This window comes from Setaria viridis, chromosome 2 (assembly GCF_005286985.2).
Source record: "Setaria viridis chromosome 2, Setaria_viridis_v4.0, whole genome shotgun sequence".
NCBI lineage: Eukaryota > Viridiplantae > Streptophyta > Magnoliopsida > Poales > Poaceae > Setaria > Setaria viridis.
In genome coordinates, this window is record NC_048264.2 from 7,504,761 (window position 1) to 7,525,816 (window position 21,056).

At 44.8% G+C, this 21,056-nt stretch overlaps 2 protein-coding genes and 1 pseudogene across 2 annotated transcripts; 1 reads left to right on the top strand and 2 right to left on the bottom strand.

Annotated features, from left to right (window-relative positions):
- Nucleotides 1–4,523: 4,523 nt before the first annotated feature.
- LOC140221974 (acetylserotonin O-methyltransferase 3-like) lies at nt 4,524–11,711 on the bottom strand. Its single transcript, XM_072291932.1, has 2 exons — nt 11,008–11,711; nt 4,524–4,938 (listed from the first exon to the last, which is right to left on the bottom strand). The coding sequence occupies exons 1-2, from the start codon at nt 11,267–11,269 to the stop codon at nt 4,640–4,642; spliced, it is 561 nt and encodes a 186-aa protein (XP_072148033.1). The 5' UTR covers nt 11,270–11,711; the 3' UTR covers nt 4,524–4,639.
- Nucleotides 8,969–11,147, bottom strand: LOC117845986 (uncharacterized; annotated as a pseudogene).
- A 1,003-nt stretch (nt 11,712–12,714) lies between the features above and the next one.
- LOC117846359 (large ribosomal subunit protein eL24) lies at nt 12,715–15,186 on the top strand. Its single transcript, XM_034727501.2, has 6 exons — nt 12,715–12,820; nt 13,507–13,556; nt 13,666–13,741; nt 13,824–13,925; nt 14,352–14,500; nt 14,857–15,186. Exons 2-6 carry the CDS (start codon nt 13,546–13,548, stop codon nt 15,002–15,004), a joined length of 486 nt encoding a protein of 161 aa, XP_034583392.1. The 5' UTR covers nt 12,715–12,820; nt 13,507–13,545; the 3' UTR covers nt 15,005–15,186.
- Nucleotides 15,187–21,056: the final 5,870 nt, after the last annotated feature.

Sequence of the window (21,056 nt, forward strand, 5' to 3'; positions counted from 1 at the left end):
CTTGCATGAGCACGTTGGATGGATGGTTACACTTATGTCTGTCTTCACAATTATTAAATAGATAGATACAGAGAGACATGGCATCTGATATATATATAGATTGTAATATATTACTCCCTCCGTCCTAAATTGTAAGTCATTCCAAGAATCTTGGAGAGTCAAAGTATCTCAAGTTTGACTAAAATTTTAGAGAAAAATATAAAGATTTATGACATCAAATAGATATACTATGAAAATATAATTGATAAAGAATCTAATGATACTTAGTTGACATCTTAAATGTTATTGTATTATCATATAAATTTGATCAAACTTAAGATACTTTGACTCTCCAAGATTCTTGGAATGACTTACAATTTGGAACGGAGGGAGTAGATTATAAGTACAATCCACTCTCATATGTATAAGTAGTGTACACTATTGTTGTACCTCATCGAAGTACCCTGCCTATTGGTTTGGAAATTACCGACAATGGTACTACCATGTTTGAACAACAAAATTATGAGCATGAGGCTTGCAGCGCATCCAGTGACGCCCAATTCAGTGATGAGATTCAGACATACAATTGACTGTTGTTTAACGATCGTGTATCATCATAAAATGTTGTGGTAGGCCTCACAACCGTTGAACCTGACTCTTTAAAATGTTGAATTATGTCTCACAAAACGCACTCGTTTCAATTGAAGACTGTCTTTAAATGTAGCATGTGCCTTCTTGCCTTCCATTTGGGTGCGGAGGTTTTGTAGTACACTAGAAAAACAAGAAGTGCACTACCTATAATGCAAAGGATCAATGTTTTTTTTGCGCTTTAGGGCATCGAATGAAATTTCTTTTTGGTATAAACTATAGTACCTGAATGAGATTGGACTAGCAAATCTTAAAAGGGACAAAGTCAATATAGGTTTCTTGCTGTCGAGGGGCACGTCACCCCATTGAAAAGAACATCACCGTTAATTTGTAGAATAAATCTATGAAAATACGAGAACCAGTGCCAAGTTGAGCACCACAAGTGATTGGTGGAACATGAACTATAGTGATTGGTGCAACCTGTGGCCCACCAATGAATTACGATGATCACAAAAGTGATGTCCCTTTGCCGCGTGCTCTCGTGAAATGTACGGTGACAGGAGAAGAAAGGAGGGGCACCTAGGCAGCTATGGTCTCACATGCATATGATGCTGTGGGCACCGCTGTCCGCTTTGATGTGCTTCCCGTGGTATGGCCGTCAATACCAACACGTCGAGCTATTTTGATGACTAGTCCATGTACCAAATATTTTGGATGAGAGTGATGATATTTTTCCATGATGGTAGCTTGCTGATATTTTATATCTCACCTCATCATACCATTTTCATTTTCTTGCTGTGGATTTGGCAATATAATCGACCTTTGAGTTCTCTCACATCATCGTACCATTTTATATCTCACCTCATCGTACCATTTTCATTTTCTCGCGAGTAATGGTTTCTTGAGTTTTCTGTTCATCGCCATTTTTGGTTGTCCATGTCAATGGTGGCCTTTTATTTGGCTATATAATGTCCACCAACTTTTGATAAGGTTACCAACTTACCATTATATAGAAGGCCCGTGCTTCCATTTGCTGGCTCAACCTGGCCGTTACACTGTTCTAAAACAAGCAACCTCAGATCAGCATGCGCTCTTGCAATGCAACAGCAGATATGAGACCACCTTGTAGTGGCAGCAGAGCCACCTATTAGGATTAGGTATGGCCGATTCCAGGGCTTGTTTGGCCTCAAAATTCATTCTGTGGTTACTATTTTGATATAACAAGCAGCAATCACATGGGGCTCTGAAGGCCAAGTTTAAGAGCATTTGTAAGTAATTGCCTTATTACTTAGTAATCTCTCCATCCCAAATTGTAGCTCCTTTTGATATTTTAAATTTATAACTTTTACTATGTATTTAGATATAGTGTATATCTAGGTATATAGCTAAAACTATGAACCTAGGGGTGTGTTTGGTTTGGGGTCGGAGGTGGTTAGAATGGGTTCGACCCCTATGGATCCGTGTTTGGTTGGAGAGGGAGAGGGTTGGGTCGGACTCAATAGGAGAATATTCCCTGTAGATGCGGGTCAAAGCTGTTGGAGGTATGCCCTAGAGGCAATCATAGAGATGATGATATTCCATTTGTATCCATGATTTGTATATTGTGTTCATTGAATATCCATTAAAGGCCACTTGAATTGATTTGCAATTATGTGAATTGTATGTGAAACTCTTTACTTGTATGGTTATTCTAAAGTTGTCCCTAGTCGGAGTTCATGTGAGGACACACATGAATATTAGACTAGCACATGTATTAGTTGATGACTATGTTTCACAAGTCATAGACATGGAGATGTTGAACTAATAATGTGGACACATGTGAAGACATGTGTTAGGACTGACCCAACATGAGAAGTAGTTCTCTCTTTAAACAACATATACGCTTTGTCCTTAGACCTGAGATTGTCGCATGTATTCTAGATGTGGATCGACCTACTTAGGGGCTATCAAACGCTACGCCGTAACAGGGTAGTTATAAAGGTAGCTTTCGGGTTTGTCAAGAAGCATGCTATGAGACATGGTCAATCAAGATGGGATTTGCCCCTCTCTGATTGAGAGTGATATCTCTGGGCCCCTCGAGTGATCGGATCCAAAAATGCATGGCCATGCTACGTACGGTTAAGAGTTAACCTACAAAGGGATTCCGAATCACAGGATCGAGAAAGAGCGGTCGGCTTGAAGCTAGACCAAATATCGTGAGGCAAAGGGAATAGCATGTATATTATGTTGTGATGGTTCGTCTGATATGATCTTCGTGTGCGTATAGGAGTTGGCACGTCTTGCTAGAGGCCGCTACCGACTATTGGGCCGAGTAGGAGTACTCGGGCCATGTCTGTACGTATCCGAACCCATAGGGTCACACACTTAAGGGGCTGGAAGCCCAATTCGGATCTGATCCGAGTTGGATTAGGTTTAGGAGTACTAATGGGCCTCGGATCCAGAGGCCCATCAGGAACCTCTATAAATAGAGGGGTGGGGGCGCCCTAGGGTTTACACCTTTTTGGCGAAACACACCTGCCGCGCCTCCCACGCCCTCGCCTGTTGTAACTCGCGGATCTAGCAGTCCGGCTTGCGACGCTTCCTCCCTGCACGTGTGGATACCTTGGAGGTGTTGCGCCTGCAGCACTTGGACGAGCCATCGACGAGCCGCCGACGAGCCACGACGAGCCGACGACGAGCCGCGGCACCGGAGGTGATCTTGCTGTGCACGTGGACGAGCTGCTGGACGTGATCGACTACGTACGACTACGTTGATCGACTACGTACGACTACGTGATCGTCTTCACTGCATCGACGCATATCTACATCTTCCGCACCAGTAGTGCGTCGAGTGGTAATCCCGTGATCCTTATACGGCAGTTCTTCCTGGTTATACGCGGTAGAAATTTTGATTTGCGCTAGTGTAGCCTACCTCGTATCCCAACAAAAGCGTCCGTCCAAAACGAGCGGACGCACTCGACCTGCACGGACGTCGTGCTCTCCCATGCATGCGTCTCCCCGCCCCCGCGTCTGCCTCGGCTAACGCCGCCGCTTGCCCGCTGCCTGCCGCCACCCGTCCCCTCCGCCCTCCCACCGGCCCCGCCTACTCCCGCCGCCTGTTCACCGCCCCCGCCGCCGCCCTCCGCTTGCATCACGGGGAGCAGCGGAGGAGGATGCGGTGAGAGGAGTGGCGGCCGGCGCAGGGGAGGAGCGGCGCGGGCAGAGGGAGCGGCGGCGGTGCGGGGGAGGGGGAAGAGCAACAGCGCGGGGACCGGCGGCCGGCGTGGGGAGAGCATGGGGGAGGGAGGAGCGGTGGCGCGGGGGAGAGGGAGGGTGGCCAGAGGAGGAAGATAAGGTGGGTGAGGATGACATGTGGGCCCTGCATCTGAGAGGTGGGACCCGTTGCTAACGGTATTAAAATGGCATCCAGCCCACCCCTCACAACACCTCCAACCAAACAAAAGATTGGAACGAACCCATCCCTTTCCATCACTCTCATCCAAACACGAGATGGGTCGACCCCAACCCATAAAAGGGGGTCGGCTCCAACCCAACCCATATCGTTCCAAAACCAAACACACTCTAGAAATGTTCAAAAGGCCTGTAGTTTGGGACGGAATGAATATATATACTTGACATTCGGACACGAACAAGATAGTTTTTAGGTTGATTTTTGTTGTCTAAAACATCAGCTAATAAATACTCCTAAGTTACTAATAGCATCTTCAGTACTCTGCTCAGGGCATGGTACAATCATGGCACTGCCGCTGGTTGTTATATTCATGAGCCAGACAAAAGTGATCACTTCCTACACGTGACAGCACTAACCATTGAAACATTCAAAGATTGTAGTTCTCGTGAGTCCTTGCAATGCTAGCCTGCACTGCCCATCCACACCTTTTTGCCCCTACTCCAAGCCTTCCACTACAGTCCCTCTAAACGAAATGTATTAAATCTTACCGTCGTCAATTCACACGCGCATAGTGGCAAGCAAAGTAGCTTAATGTAATAAACATGCGCATCTTGCAGAAAAATGCTAATATAACAGGAAACTCGATTGTAAGAGAGGAAACTATTTTAATTAAGGTGCTACTTATGGATAGACCTCAATGAACGATCGAGATCCTAAGACAGGACTAATCTTGTATCGACTAAACCCTGCTTCTAAGAAGATCTTGTGCCATTTCTCCTCCTCTCTCTGTTTACCTGGAAATAGCACCATCATGCATAGATCCAGAGAAAGTTGAGCTTCCAATGTCTGTTTAGACGGAGACGATCCTAACACGACATCAATTATGATCACCTTCCCCTTTGGTTCTCGAGTCGAAATAGCTTCTTTGGATCGTTTCAAGATCCGAACACAATCCTCGTCGCTCCAGTGTAGCACAAACTGTCAAAAGATTGTTCAGTAATCACAAGTAACAAAGCCTATGATTACAAGACATCATCGTCCATCTAAGCATGTGGCGAAAAATCTCTTGAAGTAAATATAATATATGTGTATCGCGAAACAACAAAAACAAATATTTGAATAAATAAAATAACTATACTCGTTTTTGGTAGCATCAAAATTTCTTATATCTCCATCAACTAAAACTACTAATCCTAGTCATCTACACACTTGCATCATTTGTGATAAATGGTTACTCATATACCTTGAGTAAGACAGCATCCACTACCGGAAACAGGACGTTTCCCGAGTGCCCCAGGCACTCGGCGAAGGCCCAAAAACACTCGGCAAAGAGTTTGCCGAGTGTAACACTCGGCGAACTGGACTCGGCGAACTTTCCCTCGGCAAACAGTGGATTTGCCGAGTGTCAAACGTTGGGCACTCGGCAAACGCTTTGCCGAGTACCAAAAAACACTCGGCAAAACAAAATACTCGGCAAAAAGGCGTTGACGGACAGTCACGGTAACGGCACCTTTGCCGAGTGCTAGACGGAAGAACACTCGGCGAAGAGTCTAAATTTTGCCGAGTGCCGTCTCACAGACACCGGCCACGCCACCATGGCACCACGGACGCATCTTCGCGCGCATCGACCCACCAAAGCGGCAGCCGCGACGCCATCTTGCAACATAGCAGCGGCCACCCTGTGTCCCTGGGCATTGGTGACGGGCGCGGGCGTCCCCGTCGTCACCAGCCGACCCCGCACGCGCGCAGGCGTCCTCGCTGCGGGCGCCATGAGCCAGCTCGCCGTCGCTGGCTAGCGCTGGCTCAGAGGCCAACAGGGACGCCACGACAGGGGGAAAGGCCGGATCCGGCTAGAGGAGATGTGGATCCGTCCACCCCAAGCACAGATCGGGAGCCGTCGGCAGCCACGCCGCGAAGCCGCAAGAGCCGACCGCCGCGCCACCATAACTACCATGGGAAGAAGCATAAGGAAAAAAGAAGAGAAGGAGAGAGGGGAAAGGAGGGGAGGCGAGGGAAGAGGAGGGTGGGAGGGGCTGCCGGCGGCCGTGGCGGCCAGCTAGTGAGGGTGGCGGCGCCTTTTTTTTTCCGACGCGCGGAGCGCCCTCGTGCTGCCTAGGGAGGACGACGCGAGGGCCTGATCGAGTTTCAGTTTTGAACCGACATAACTCAGATTGGAGTACACATACTGAGATTTTTAGATATGACTGTGTGCATAGTAGAGTTTGGGCTATGGATAAATACCTGGAGGTGAAAATCTAGAACCGGCGGCCGGTTTTCGCGGGGCGACGACAAGCGGAGCCAACCGCGTGAGCTTCGGCGAGTGCGTCTTCCTCTCCTGCGACGTCTCCTCCCCGACCGCAGCAGACTACGGCGGAGGCCGCCGTGGCCCGCGCCCGAGACCGGAAGCAGCGGCTTGGTCGCGGAGGAGAGCGCGAGATGCTTGGCCACGGAGCCAGCGGGGGTCACGCGGCCGGAGGCGGCGCGAGTTCGCCGGATGCCATGTCGCCGGCGTCCGGCTAGGAGCATTTTCAGAAAGACTCCTGGATTGGATCGATCCGAAGATTTGTATTTAACCCCCTGTTATATGCAAATAACCCCCTATTTTGGATCGCAATCAATAATCGCTATCCGAATATATGCATATAGCCCCTTTGTTGTGATCGAAAGTTTGCAGAGTACCCCCGGTTGGATCTCGCCCTCTGCCCCTCACCGGCTCCTTCTCTGGCTGGCACTGCCGCCTTCTGCCCCGGCGGTAAGAGCGAATCCCCACACCACTGACTGCCACTTGAAGCGGCAGAGCAACTTGGCCGGCAGCCGAGAAGATGATCTCGACGATGAGGTCATCGGGGAGGTAGGCCGCGCCGGGCACCAGCTCCCTGCCTCCATCCTCGAGGTGGGGACGGCGGAATCTGCGCGAAGAGATTGAAAAACTGCTCGTAGAGAAATCGCAGCAGAATGGTAGAAGAACTGGAACTTTCCAAAAAAAAAAGTATATACTCCCAAACAAGAAGAAGAAGCGGATTAATTGGACTCGTTGAATTCACGGCGGGTACCAGAAACGAGCATCAGACTAACACAAACACCACTGGGTCTAAAGTCTAAACAACACCGAATTTTGTCTTACAAGTCGACAAGTGAAACTAAAGATCAGTACAACTAATTCCTCAACACAAAACCGATTTAATTAACAAAATGGACACCACCGTCTCACCATCAGTCGATTTTCCAAGGATATATAAAACAAGAAGATCTAGTTTCTATTTTATAAAAACAAGAAAAGTTCGGAATTTCTGAATTTCATCTATGGCACTTATCTCTACTGAGTGACACAAAGGAGTACCAAAATTTGTTCGCTATCTTTCTCAAGGCGTCGATGTCATATGAACAATAGAGATTAGAAATATCAGCCTTGTAGTGTGGAGAACGTGAAGCACTTCTAGTTGATATTTGGTGATGCCAGTCCCCTTGAGTACCATGGGACGTATGGAAAAAACGGGTGATGGGCGTGTTTGAAGTCTTCGAGAGTGCAAACAACATGCCAATCACCGTGATTCATATCATAGGAAATCAGCATGTTCCGTGTCCGGTCGTAGAAGAAAACCAAATCACCATCCGGATGAAATCCAGCTATGTAGTAGGTTGGTTTCAGCATATGCTTCCATGGCTCAAAAAGTAGATCGGACTTGCTAACGTTGTGCTTCATGATCCACTCCCTACTGGCTTGGTCCTCACGAACATATATTGACAGCACATCATACTTGCGGTCATTGTTCGCGTAAATCAAGCGCCCTCGACAATGGCCTACATAACCACGGCCTTCCCTATGGCCATGATCCTCACAGTGACGTACTTGGGTTACCTTCCATGACTGACCGTTGGGATCCACCGACACAACTTCTTCGTGCTCGATAGGAAGATGTAGGGAGCCATTGAAGTAGGTCATACGGCCATAAAAGTCGATCCATTCAGGCTTGCATTCCCTTAGAACCCATGTGCCAGTTTCAGATGAGTAGACCTCCACCGCCGCGATGGAACATCGGGTCATGCCAATCCACCTCCACCACCTGAAACACATAGAAATGCGAGGAGATGGCCGGATCGAAGCCTACCGCAGCGTACCAGGTCCTGGCGCCTTGTCCGTAACCGTTGTACCTCGGCTGCGGCAAGGCCACCCACTCCCTGGTGGCAGGATTGCACACGACGTAGAACGGGGGCGGGGGAGAAGATGAGAGCTCGTTGTAGCAGCGGAGGAGGAGGAGCCCGTTGCAGGAGTCCAGCATCTCGATCTTCCCGCATCTAGGGGGCAGGAAGGAGAGGGCGGCGTCCACCAGAGGCGGGCCGTCACCGTCTTCCTCGAGAGGAGTAACAGACGACGGTAAAGCAGCGAAGCGAAATCTGGGGCCTTCGTCGGAAAGGAAGAAGAAGCCGGAAAGGGTCTGCACGAACCGGGCGCGGTGGACGGGGTCGGAGATGAGGCGGCGCCAACGGTGGGAGACGCATTTGAAGCGGCAGAGCGACTTGGCCGGCAGGCGCGCGAGGATCTCGACGACGAGCTCGTCCGGAAGGTAGGTCGCCGGCGTTGTGCCCTGCTCCATCTACAATTCTGGACAGTGGGTAGGCGCCGCCGAGCCTGAGATCCAACGACTTCACTTCTGCGGCTTGCAAATACTACCGGAATTATGGAAGATATGTATTTGATGGTATGTGATGCAAAGGAATCGCAAACTACTGCAACTCGGACTCGGAATTGCAAACCACTTGAACCCGTAACCTTAACGGGATCGGGTCTCCTGTTGGATGGAGCGTAGAGCTCTACTGGATCTGGATCCCGTTGCTGCCGCCGCCGCCCCATTGACCATGCATAAGGGCTGCGACTGCAAAGGAGGCGTGGCTCTCACGGCGTTGCAGGGCTCGCTTGCCGCTATCTCGGCAATTCACCACCCACACCCTAGCTCTCATCAACATAGATGACACCACCCTCTGGAAACATGAAATGTATGTTGATGAGATGATTTTTTTTCCGGCGCTAGATTCCTGAATTGCCCTGATTCGTGATCAATGAACATTGCAATTGAATTGCAAATTTGCACAATGACATAGATTCCGGCGCCGTAGGCTTCTTGAAGTAGCCAACCCAAAAATAGTGAAAAGTAGGTGCGATAACATTCAACCCGAGATGACACTACCATCAACGTCGACAAAATAATACTGATCTCCAACCTGCTAATGTTCACAGGATTTCATGGTAACTTCGAAGAAACAAAATCAAACTAGTGGCTAAGACTGAATCAGCAGTAACACGGAAACAGGTCTACCAACAGACTCATGTTCTCTCCTCAGCACTGAATTTCAGCTCACCGTCGAGGATGATGCTTCACAACGGGCAGGGTGGTACTTCAAGTGTCGTACCGGCCTGGATCTGGCCCCATCCGATAAGGCGCCAATGCTTCTCAACACGACGACTAGACTAAAGGCAACCTTCTCTCCTCTGCTTGTTCAGACAGGGGCAGTGAGCTGTAGCTTGGCAAGATCGTTCTTAACAGCGAGCACGCGGGCGCCTGTGGACATGGATCCCATGTTAAGCATGAGGATCTCGCCCTTGGTGAGCTTGGACACCTTCCCTGCCTTCTCTGTACCTTTCGTCCTTACACCCAGGAGCCTCCGGAGAAGGAAGAAATTGATGCAAAGCAAAGGTTCGATGATGCACACGACTATTTCCGTCCATCCGAAATTATGAAGGGACAAAGATTGTGCAAACCTCAAGCTCTACATAAACATCAGGTAGCAAGCCAACTTCACCGAGAACTTGGCCCACCAGTCTATCAGCACGTGTTAGAGTTGGGTCCATTGTGGTTCCCACACCAATCAGCCCTCCTGGCACAGCAAACTGGAGCTCATTCTGCTCAGCATATAGCGAGACAATCCTTGAGTAGATTGGGGTGCATTTGATGTTGCCATTTTCATCTTTCATGACAATGCCAGGGCGAACTTCAATCTTCTGGTTAACCCTCAGAACTCCCTGTAAAGAAGCATTGCTGTTTTGTTCATATCAACCACAAGGAAAACAAAACAATAGCACCATGATTGAGACGTACATACCCTAAGGATACTGCCACCAGCTACACCACCCTTAATTTCATCAACCTCTGATCAAAGGAGCGAATAACAATCATATTAGGAGGTGAGGTGAAGTTCCTTTCAGGGATGGGGATTTTCTTCACAATGTATTCACAGATCACATCAATGTTGTATTTCAGCTGGGCAGATATAGGCACCACAGGAGCACCTTCAGCTATAGTCCCCTGCTCAATGAGCAAAAAAGGATCAGATCTTGAAAGACAAGACACGTGCTATAACGAGATGGTGACAAGTATTGACCTGGATGAATTTTTGGATTGCTTCATGCTGATTCATCGCTGCACTTTCCTGGATAAGGTCAATCTTGTTCTGCAAAATGGTGATATGCTGGACACGCATGATCTCAACAGCTACAAGATGCTCGGATGTCTGGGGCTGGGGGCAACTTTCATTTGCTGCAATCAAAAGCAGTGCTCCATCCATGATAGCAGCTCCATTAAGCATTGTAGCCATGAGAATGTCATGCCCCTATCCAAGGAGATAGGTTACTCATATAATTATTTCCTTATATCATGTGACCAATAAAATTATACAACCAATATCAAATGAAACATCAGAAAATTAACATAATCTAATTTAGCAATTTCCCATGGTAACCATTACCAACAAGTAGTTTATCATATCCCTTTTAGTCGAAACATCATTAATCACCAAAAGCTTAATGCAACTAGAATCGTAACAGAAAGCAAAATAAATTTTGAACTATATGCAGCAAAGTATAAAGCTTATTGCTTGTTCACTTGTATGTGGTGATGTTAATAAGGATTTCGGATAGCACAGTTTAATTAGGACCGGAATCTTTAAAACCGAGCACAGCAGAATATTGAATTATCGATAGGACAAAAATGGTTAAGAGTGACCATACCGGGCAATCAACAAAAGAAACATGTCTCAGGAGCTTCATCCTAGTGTTTTCAAAACCAGCTCAGCCGGAGGGATGAACTCCAACATGTCGCCTGCAACGAACTCAACCGTGCTACCAGCAGCCGCAGCGGCGTCCACCACGTGCGGCAGCTCCAGCACCGAGCACCTCACGTGCGGGAACGCCCTTGCAATGGCCATCGCCGTCGTCCCGTCGCCGCCACCGGCGTCCACCAGCGACGCCACCCCCGCGAACACCTCGCCGCACTCGCGGACGAGGATCTCCGACACGAAGCGGCTGTCGGAACGCATCGCCGCGTCAGGCGACGCCAGTGTGCTTGCAAGGTGGCGACGCTACACAGGCGAGTCCTCAGGCGGAGGCGGAGGCGGAGGCAGCAGGCCAAGGGATTCGTGTTTTATAGGGCGCAGGGACGGCGCGGCTGCCTTGGTGTGGAAGCCAAGGATGGCTGGCGGCGGCGGCGCATGGCTCATCTGCGCGGCAGCCCTGCAGTGCAACTGGGCTCAGATGGGCCTTGGCGGGCCAAAGTGGGTCGGCTAGGCTAGGAGGTGGGGCGATTGCGTCGAGTCCATAGGCTTGGCCCGGTAGGATAGGATTAGATTTTTAGAAATGATTTCTCGTGAAAGAAAAATCCAAAAAATTCTAGATAATTCATTTAAACCGTGAAAATACTCTGAAAATCCTAAAAATCCTAGGTAAATTCCTAGAGATAGATTGGGACACAAGGAATCCAAATAAAATACTCGGATCCCATGAATAAGAATCTAGAGCCTTCTAATAAATAGATTTAGCTCTAGAAAAAAGAGAATTAATTCCAGTAAAATTCGAAAGAATTCTCAGAGAACCTAACAATCGTATAAACGCATTTTTAAACCATTTTGCACTAAAGGAATAAGAAATGCAACCATCATTAATGCAACACACATAAACTTATTGTTCATTAAGTTAATTTAGAAAAAAGATTTTAATGCCTAATAAATTCACAAAGAAACCTTAAGGCTTTAAACAAACTCAAACAAATTCTAGAGAATTCTAATTAATTTTATTAAATTGCAAAAGATAAAAATTAGGGTGTTACAGTGAGTAACTAAAATAAATCACAACGAGGTAAGAATAAAAGAAATCTATGTAAGTATTGTATTACAATATGAATCGGTAAGAGATGAAAAGTAATATTGATTAGCTAGGGACCTTACGTTTATTCATACTTTTTTTAACAATTATATCCGTTAATGGACCATCGAGGAGAGATTTTTTTTTTGCGTCGAAACCAAGCGTGACACTTAAATTAATCTTTTATCAGGAAAACTTCCCCAGTAACTATGGTTGCATTAATCTTTTCTCACTTGAGTATTCTGCTTTTTCATAAGTTTTGCAATTTTCATTTCACTTAACTTTCAGGAAGCAGTGGAGCAGTTGTATTTGCAACAATCAGGGACGGAGGCAGTAGGGGGTTGCATGTTTATAGTTTGTCTTTGAATTATTTTCATCGTAGCTCCGTTGCTATTTGCAATTTTCATTTCAGGAAGCAGTGGGCATCGTATTTATATTTATACATAGATACAAGGAAAAAAAAAGCAGGAAACACAGTTGGAACTTGGCAGGCCCGTTGACATGCAATAGCAAGGCCTTGAGGCCCACAAGGCTGATCTGGACCCAATGTTGATTGTTCTTGGCCCAGCCCGTCAACTGTACAATCCAATCTTGCCGTCCATGACGCATCTCCCACCGATCAAACGGCCCGGATCCACTCCCTCCTCCACTGGCCCTAGTATAAAGACGCCTCTCAACTCTCATGCGCGCCGCACCGGAGGCGGCGGCGGAGGCGCTAGGGTTTGCTGCAGGTGAGTCCCGATTCTCCCATCTCCTATCAGACGCATTGTTCCAGCGATTTCGCCACGCGATGGCGTCTCCTGCTCCACCCCTTACTGTGTTTGTTCTATGATTAGGCGTGCAGTTGTTGTTAGTTTGTGAAGTTCGTGGTTCCTGTAATCCCGGGTGGTAGGTTTGTTGACGGTCTGATCTGTCTGAATCCGGTGCCTTAGTTATATTCCTCGGGTGATTTGTTCGTGCGTAGTATGTACTCGCTTGGTTACTGCCATGTTGCTGTAGTGTTTGATTGACGCTGCCATGAGGAATTTTGTGATGGATCCGTTGGTGCTGTTCGGCACTCATTTCTGATTGTATTCCGTCAGTGTAGCAATTCTTCCGGTATCACATTTGCTGTAATGTTGTAGTGTTGGATTGAAGATGGCATGATGAGGTGGGAAGTTTCTGATTTTGTTGATGTCAGATTTCTCAATGTTGCTGCTTTAAGCAATGCAGTATTTATAGCTGTCTCGTGCTGTGCCACATTGCACCTTTTCTGCTATTCTTGTGTTATTTTCTTTTTTGCCACCTGTAATGATAAAACACAGCCTTGTGATTTCAACATTGGTGTGTAATTTATATTTGCAATGTATACATTTTAGTGTCTGATGCCATCTAGTTTTATTGTCACTGATAGTGATTTTGTCTTTACAATCTACAGGCCAAGGGACATTGAAGATTTGTCAAGGCAGCAGTAAAGATGGTTCTCAAGTATGTATTTTCCCTCCGTGCTCATATTTATGTTGTTGGTTATATCCTCTATGACTATGATGGATGGATATTTTGATACGTAATATGCAACGGAATTTCTGTTTTGCAGGACAGAGCTGTGCCGTTTCAGTGGTGCCAAGATCTACCCTGGGAAGGGTATCAGATTTATCCGTGCAGATTCACAGGTGATTTCTTTACATTGTGAATTCTCGGATAGATGATGGGAATTAAATATAGTGTCTGAGCCTATTTTTCTAAACTTTTCAGGTGTTCCTTTTTTCGAACTCAAAGTGCAAGCGCTACTTCCACAACCGCCTGAAGCCAGCCAAGCTCACATGGACCGCCATGTACAGGAAGCAGCACAAGAAGGTATCGTTGTTGTCCAGCTGAGTATGTTTTGTTGTAATGATCTATTTGCACTGGATTATGATAAACTCTGTTACAGGATTACAACTCTGGTTGCACTGCCAACAAATTGTGAAAAACAGAATAGTTTGGTTTGATAGTTTTTAGTGGTCAGTGGTGCTGATTTTTCATAATATGAGTTGTACTGCAGAAGTTTATACTTTATCTGTCTGAGCATCTATCATTGATTCATTGTTGCTATGCTATGTTTGTTGGGCACGCCTTGAATAGTCTCTGCGCTTAAATGCTGTGAACCTATTGTATACTTTGTTTCGTTGCAAATAAAGCGGGGGAGGCCTTTCCCTAAAAAAAAAATCCATTAGTGCTATGCTCATGTGCTTTATACTGCTAATGCCTATATTTACTAACTGTGGTCATTTGTGTTTGAAGGACATCCATGCTGAAGCTGCTAAGAAGAGGCGCCGCACCACCAAGAAACCATACTCCAGGTCAATTGTTGGTGCCACCCTTGAAGTCATCCAGAAGAAGAGAACTGAGAAACCAGAGGTTCGCGATGCTGCTAGGGAAGCTGCCCTCCGGTATGCTACCTTTCAATCTTTCATAGATGCCTTAGTGTAGCCTACTTGTTTTTATGCCAGTTTTTCGTTGTTAGTAATCAATTGATGATATTTATCTCTTTTTCCTGATCCTCCAGTGCCAACTATTTTGTAAGCATGTTTAGCCCACCATTCTATTCTGTTTTTTAAAAGTTCAGTTCTTGTCAGAGTCCTGAAAATAATTTGACTTGTCCGAGTCTTTGAGACAATCTTATAACTGACGGCTGGTTAAGTATAGTGTTGATAGCATTGTGTTTTCTAAACTCTATTCATGTTCTTACCACATTATTGCCATGGCAAATTAGGGCGACCTCTAAATACATTACTTTTTGTGACAGTGAGATCAAGGAACGCATCAAGAAGACCAAGGACGAGAAGAAAGCTAAGAAGGCCGAGATGGCAAAATCTCAGAAGACTGCTGGGAAAGGCAATGCCCCCAAGCCCGGTAAAGGCCCAAAGCTTGGTGGAGGTGGTGGCAAGCGGTAGATTTGGGGTGATTGAGGCTCTGATAAAAGATCCAATGTTATGTATCCCAAAAGAAAATTTTGTACTGCCAGTTGTAGAACCATATAGTTGCAGAAACTATTTGTAGCATGTTTCCAAGCTTTAGTACTATGCTTGCCTAAATTTGCATTTCTAAGTTCTAATGCATCGTAACTTATGTTTTATGATCTAGAAGTTCTTTCTTCCATATGCATGTGGTTGGAGTTTGGCATTTGCTTTTAGGCGTCACATATGTTTCATGCTGTTGCAGCTGTAAAATTGTTGCTTGATAGGAAACTCCTAGAGTTAATTGGGATTTTTTACCTACACTATGTATTGATAACGATGGTATGTAGCTTGTATTTGAATTGATTGATTTGAGGAGGCCAAGAAATCAGAAATGTCTTGTTAATTGGCTCTGTAATATAGCTTTGGCAGCAGTTAATTATTCAAAGTTATTTTGATTGCATGACCCTTTGAATGCTATCATGTTCATTGTTTCTCTCTCTCTTTTTTTTGTCAAACATTGGAGGTTCTTGAAATGCGTTGAAGACTATTTTGGAGCTATTAAAGTAGTAGTCTTCATCGCAAGTCAGTGCAAACTGAAAGTGTGGTGTTCCTAGGTAGAAGAAACTAGTGAGGAGAAACTTCCTGATGCTTCTCAATCCCATGGCATTGCATACAGGCCACTGGTAGCATGGTGTTCCAAGGTCGAAGAAGTGGAATTTGGAGGATTTCAGTGCTGAGAAATTTCTTGATGCTTCTAATTCCTAACACAGAATACAGGTGACTAGTGATTGAATCGGCACAATTGCTTTATCCAGAGGTCTGAAGTTTTAGAGAGGTCACCATGGTTGGTATATAAGTAACTACACTGTTTTTACAACATTTTAATATTGAAATAAAAGAGCATCTAAGATGCTGCCCTGCTACAATTGCTCCTCACTAAATGCGATCTTGTTCAATCAGCTCAGCTGGCACATATAGGTTACATGTAGATAACTGTGTTAGTACACACTGAAATAGTCCACGCTACAATAAATTTTTAGAAAAAAGAATTTGTAAAGTGATTAAGATGCTTGAAGGCCTTGCCTTTCTACCTCTCTTCCCAAATGTTTGATATGCTAAAACCCATATGTAAGCTTACCTGCTAAAATGACATCTTTACTCTGGGATTTACTCGATTCATTCTATTTCACACGTGCACTGCACTTCATTTGTGCAGTCGAGTTACAAAGAGGTTCGACGTAGCTGAGTTAATAAATACGGAATCAAAACTTAAAAGTTATAAACATTATGATGTAGGAGCTAAACCTTCAAGTTTCTGATCAACGAGAGTACATTCCTTCCTTTCAAAAAATGTAAGCTCACCTGTCCTTCGATGCTCAGAATGAGATTCATGACATCTGCAGTGTTGTCCAGTTACTAGGCACCCTGCTGAAGTATAATGAAACATTGTGCACATCTGGTCCTATAGTAGACGAGTACCTTCATGTGTGTGCGGCCAAACTTTCAGTTTTGGTGAGGACAAATTTCCTGACACTTCTCAGTCCCATTAGGCATTTACTGTATCAAGGAAAATAGTGGGGAATTGGCAAAATTGCGTTACTATGGACTTATGGCATAGTACCACGTCCGAATTTTAAGAGAGTTCACCATGGTTGGAATATATATGGTCCTGTCCTTCTGATGCTGTATTGATCTGGGGGAAAAAACTAGGCCATCTGAATTGCTGGCTTACCGCGAGTGATCTGCATTCATTGTGATCTTGGTTAATGGTCAATAAGAGCACGTGCACAGTGTAGGTCAAGATGATTTTGGACTTCTAGGAATTTTTTTTTGTAAAGATGCTACTTTAAGATGCCAGGCAACTTTTAGGAAAGAAAGATAAAAAATCAAGAGCAATGGGGCATTTTGTCTGTGATGCATTTGTTCTATAGTTTATCCTGAGTAATATTTCTGAGCAGCCTTTACTGCCGTTCCTATTTGCCTTTAACTACCACACTTCAGTATACCATAACCAATAAATTGTAACATCAAATTTTTTGTGCAAAGTTATCATGACATCGAAGCCAAATAGTTAAAAGAAGTCATGTAAGTATGTAACACAATTACGTTGAAGGACTAATTTTTTTTGCAAGCTTACAACTGAATTTAATTTTTAAAAATGGTCGCCTGGATGTTTTTCAAGCCTTTGAGGCTACATCATCTTTAAAAGTGTAGGTTGTCATTTACTTGAGTATTTGCACTTCAATTCTTTGCGGGGGTAAGTTTTATGCTTACGAGTGTAAGAATAATTAAAAAAAACATAGTGCCAAAAACATTGCAAATCATATCTAGATTCGCTTACGTCCATCCATTGATCCTCATTCCAACTGGTGATGGATGCTGATGAGTTGGCCTTGCAGTATTTCTCATGAGTGACACATATCTCAAACAGGTTTCTGACAAACATGAGACCATCGATCTTGTTCAGCAGGCAAGAACTTTTAGCGCAAGAGAGTTGAGGAGTGAGACCAAAACGACGTGATATTTGGAATAATTCTTGTTCTAGCTCTGGTTATATATTGTAGTGCATCAGTGCATGCCATCTTTATGTATTTTCACAAATAAATAGGAATAGGGCCCTGCGTCTGGAGACCTACCTAAGTGCCTGAACTGCCTTTACTGCATACAGAGGACTTGCTATTCTGCAACTCCTTTGCTTCCTGATCACAAGTAACACTACTAGCTGCAATAATCCTGAAATCACATCTCCTTCTTTAATATTCAGTTGTGCTTCTTAATTATAGAGTTTTGTGAGGGAAAGAACCTAAAATAAGATCTCGATACAATACTACAGTAGTTGTATAAATTGCATAAATTAGTTGTAGCAGAAACAGATTAACAATAATTCGTCAAAGAGTGTCAGATGCAAACCAAAATAATTTCCCATCAACTAACAGAACGGTAGTAAGCTGCCTGTCATTGCAACACAGATATATGGAAAGATTTTTTTTTTTGGCAAGCTTACAGCTGAATTTCCTTTTAAGAAACGACCGTCAGAAGATTTTCATGTACACTGCTCACTGTCAAATCAACACCCGTGCTTAGCTTTTCAGCCTTTGAGGCTGTATCATCTTTAACAGCATAGGTTGTAATTTGCATATTAATTGAAAAACAAATTAGAATTACGCTTGCAGTATTTGCACTTCATCTCTTTGTGGGAGAAGGTTTATGCTCGTGAGTGCAAGAATTACAAAAAAAAAAGTGGTGTCGTAAACATCGCACATGGTTTCCAGATTCGCTTATTACTTGCATATATTGATCCTCATTCCAAACGACAATGGATGAACGAAAAATTAAATGCAAGACCTGAGAATTGTTACGGAGCAGCACAGAGATGAGAGATGAGTGAACTAATATATGCTATCAAGCAGGTCTCTGCCATCAGTGATTTCACGTGTGCAAGTCTCAAACTGTCCGGTGGATCTTAATTATTGCAGCATATCAAATGCCTCCGACAACCAGGCAAAAGTGGGGACTCTGATCCTAGGGTTAATATATATGGTTGCTCATGTAGTTGATATGTTCTTTGCCAGAAAGACGAGTAACAATATTTTTACATGATTCTTAAACTTTAATTAAGAACTAACGCAAATAGCGGCGGATTCAGCGGTGGGTCCCGGGGGAGGGCTCAAGTCCCCCTACCTCCCAAAAACAATGAAGCCCTCCTCCATTTTTTAGGAGAAACAGGAAAAAGAAGAGCCCCCTGGAGTCATGGCTGGCTCCGTCACTGAACGCAAATGTGCAAAATATCATGTAACAAGTACTATTGGGAAAATATTGTTACATGGGAGTTCATGCAACACAGACATTAAAAAGTTCAAAGATATCTTGGGTTCACAGCCTCGAAGCATTGAGCATACGGTCGAGAAGCAGGTAGGCAGGATGCTAAGCCTTGGAAAGCAACGCTAAGGGCCCAAGCCCGGGGAAGTCTACTTAGATTGGTGTCTGTGGGCTAACACCCTTATAATTGACGCGATGTACATGGTGTTCAAGATCGGAGATCCTCGCCAGTCAAGATGGCGTAGCTGGCCAAGAGAAATTGGGTGGCTATCCTTGGGATAGAACAAGAGTATGTTTACTCTTTGATCTGCATCACAGCACAAGTCAAGTCACATCAGCCACCAAGACCGAGGCCTAGGTGAGGATTTATCACGGTTACCAAGACGTACAGCCTGTCCATAGGAGGATTGTGCCACATTTGGGCAGCCTAAGTTTTTACCTTCTTTTACCCCTACATGAGTGCCATGCATGTATCAGCAGCTAAAGATTATGTAAATATTCTCGAACCCTCGTATCATGCCATTTATAATCTATTCCCATGCATGAATATAAACTCCTCTCCCTTAGAGACCGGTAGAGAGAGAGAGCGCCTCAATTTCTTCCAAGGAAAGAAACACGACGGCTAGTGCCATGCATTCTCGCCTTGCTAGTTTCCCCAATTCTGACCTTCCCCGTGAAGGTCTTCGTTAGTTCGGTATGGTGTAACCTAGTTTTGCATGAACAGGTACAATATTAATTAAAAAAGAAAATAAGAAACAGAGGACTGCTGCATTGCCCCATAATAGTAGTACATAAACAGTAACACTGAAATCTCTCCATGTCCATTAAACGTGGCAGGGAATTTTACTGCATGCTGAAGTTTCACACTGGATTCAATTCAGCGATCGATGGATGCAACTGTCTGACAGTTTTTCCAAGCAATGTGGCCCGTTCCTGGTGCCGCTAGGGGGTCCGGTCGTGGTTCCTGAAGGAGATGGGTCTGTGGGCTCCCGCAAGACCGCTTGGAGCACGAGCCATATATAGCTTAGTTTCCGCAAGGTCGTGGCTGACACATTGATTATGTGCTGCTGTACTCCCTTGTTGCATAAGGTGTGAATCTTCTCCTAGCTAGTGCGACCGATGCTGTCAGTGATGGATTAGGATACTATTGTATTAGCCAATTTCCTGGAGCCTTTTATTCCTATATGTCGATTTACACACATCTTTTTCTTCTTCTTCTTCCTCTAGTTCTGCACCTTACCCACTTTTTCCCAGCCGTTATATGTTACTGTTGCTCTCCCAGTGGTGACGAACTAAAGGGCTGCTCTATCTCCTCCACTTTATATTGCTCATGCTCCTCATGGCAGTGAACTAAAGGGCAGCTAGGGGCATGAATTACGACGGTGCTTGTACTAAAACGTATAGATCTTCTTTATTAATTATGGTGTCCACTCGTTGGTAGGTAGAGTATTTTATAGATCCAATCTAACCATCCATTTGATGGGGGTATCTTTGTTATTGTCTTGTTATATGAGAGATTTATATCATGTCTAAATGGCAGTCTCTAAGAACCATATGACAATGATATTACCGTTGCATATCTTCCGTCGCATTAAATCATGTTGATACATACAATTTGTTCCCATTCTATTTTTCAGTAAAATAATTGCACGTCGTCATCTTCGGATCATGACATTTTTTTCTATTTCCTAAGAGCACTAATTGCTTTCCTAGTTTAATCAATAGTTTACTGCCACTTATTCACTAGTCCTGCAAAATCAAAGTTGCATATACTATATATGCAAGAGCTCCCGACTACGGGGTTGTTCGGGAAACAGGGGCTAAACTTTAGCCCTGTCACATCGGATGTTCGGATGCTAATTAGAAGGACTAAATATGAGCTAATTATAAAACTAATAGCAGAACCCCTAGGCTAAATCACGAGATGAATCTATTGAGCCTAATTAATCCATCATTAGCGAATGGTTACTGTAGCACAACATTGTCAAATTATGGACTAATTAGCTTAATAGATTCGTCTCGCGATTTAGCCTAGGAGTTGTGTAATTAGTTTTATAATTAGTCTAGGTTTAATACTTCTAATTAGTGTCAAAACATTCTATGTGACGGGCACTACCGGAAACAGTTATTTTGCCGAGTGCCCCAGGCACTCGGCGAAGGCCCCATTACACTCGGCAAAAGGTTTGCCGAGTGTAACACTCGGCGAAGTATACTCGGCAAAGTTTTT

Bases quoted from the DNA above. Each gene is read 5' to 3' on its own strand.
- LOC117846359 (XM_034727501.2), top strand. The intron at 13,742-13,823 runs GTGATTTCTTTA...TAAACTTTTCAG, and splicing joins TTATCCGTGCAGATTCACAG to GTGTTCCTTTTTTCGAACTC. The intron at 14,501-14,856 runs GTATGCTACCTT...TTTTTGTGACAG, and splicing joins GCTAGGGAAGCTGCCCTCCG to TGAGATCAAGGAACGCATCA.
- LOC140221974 (XM_072291932.1), bottom strand. From the start codon at position 11,269: ATGCGTTCCGACAGCCGCTTCGTGTCGGAGATCCTCGTCCGCGAGTGC. The intron at 4,939-11,007 runs CACTAGGATGAA...CAATCTTTTGAC, and splicing joins GGCTGAGCTGGTTTTGAAAA to AGTTTGTGCTACACTGGAGC.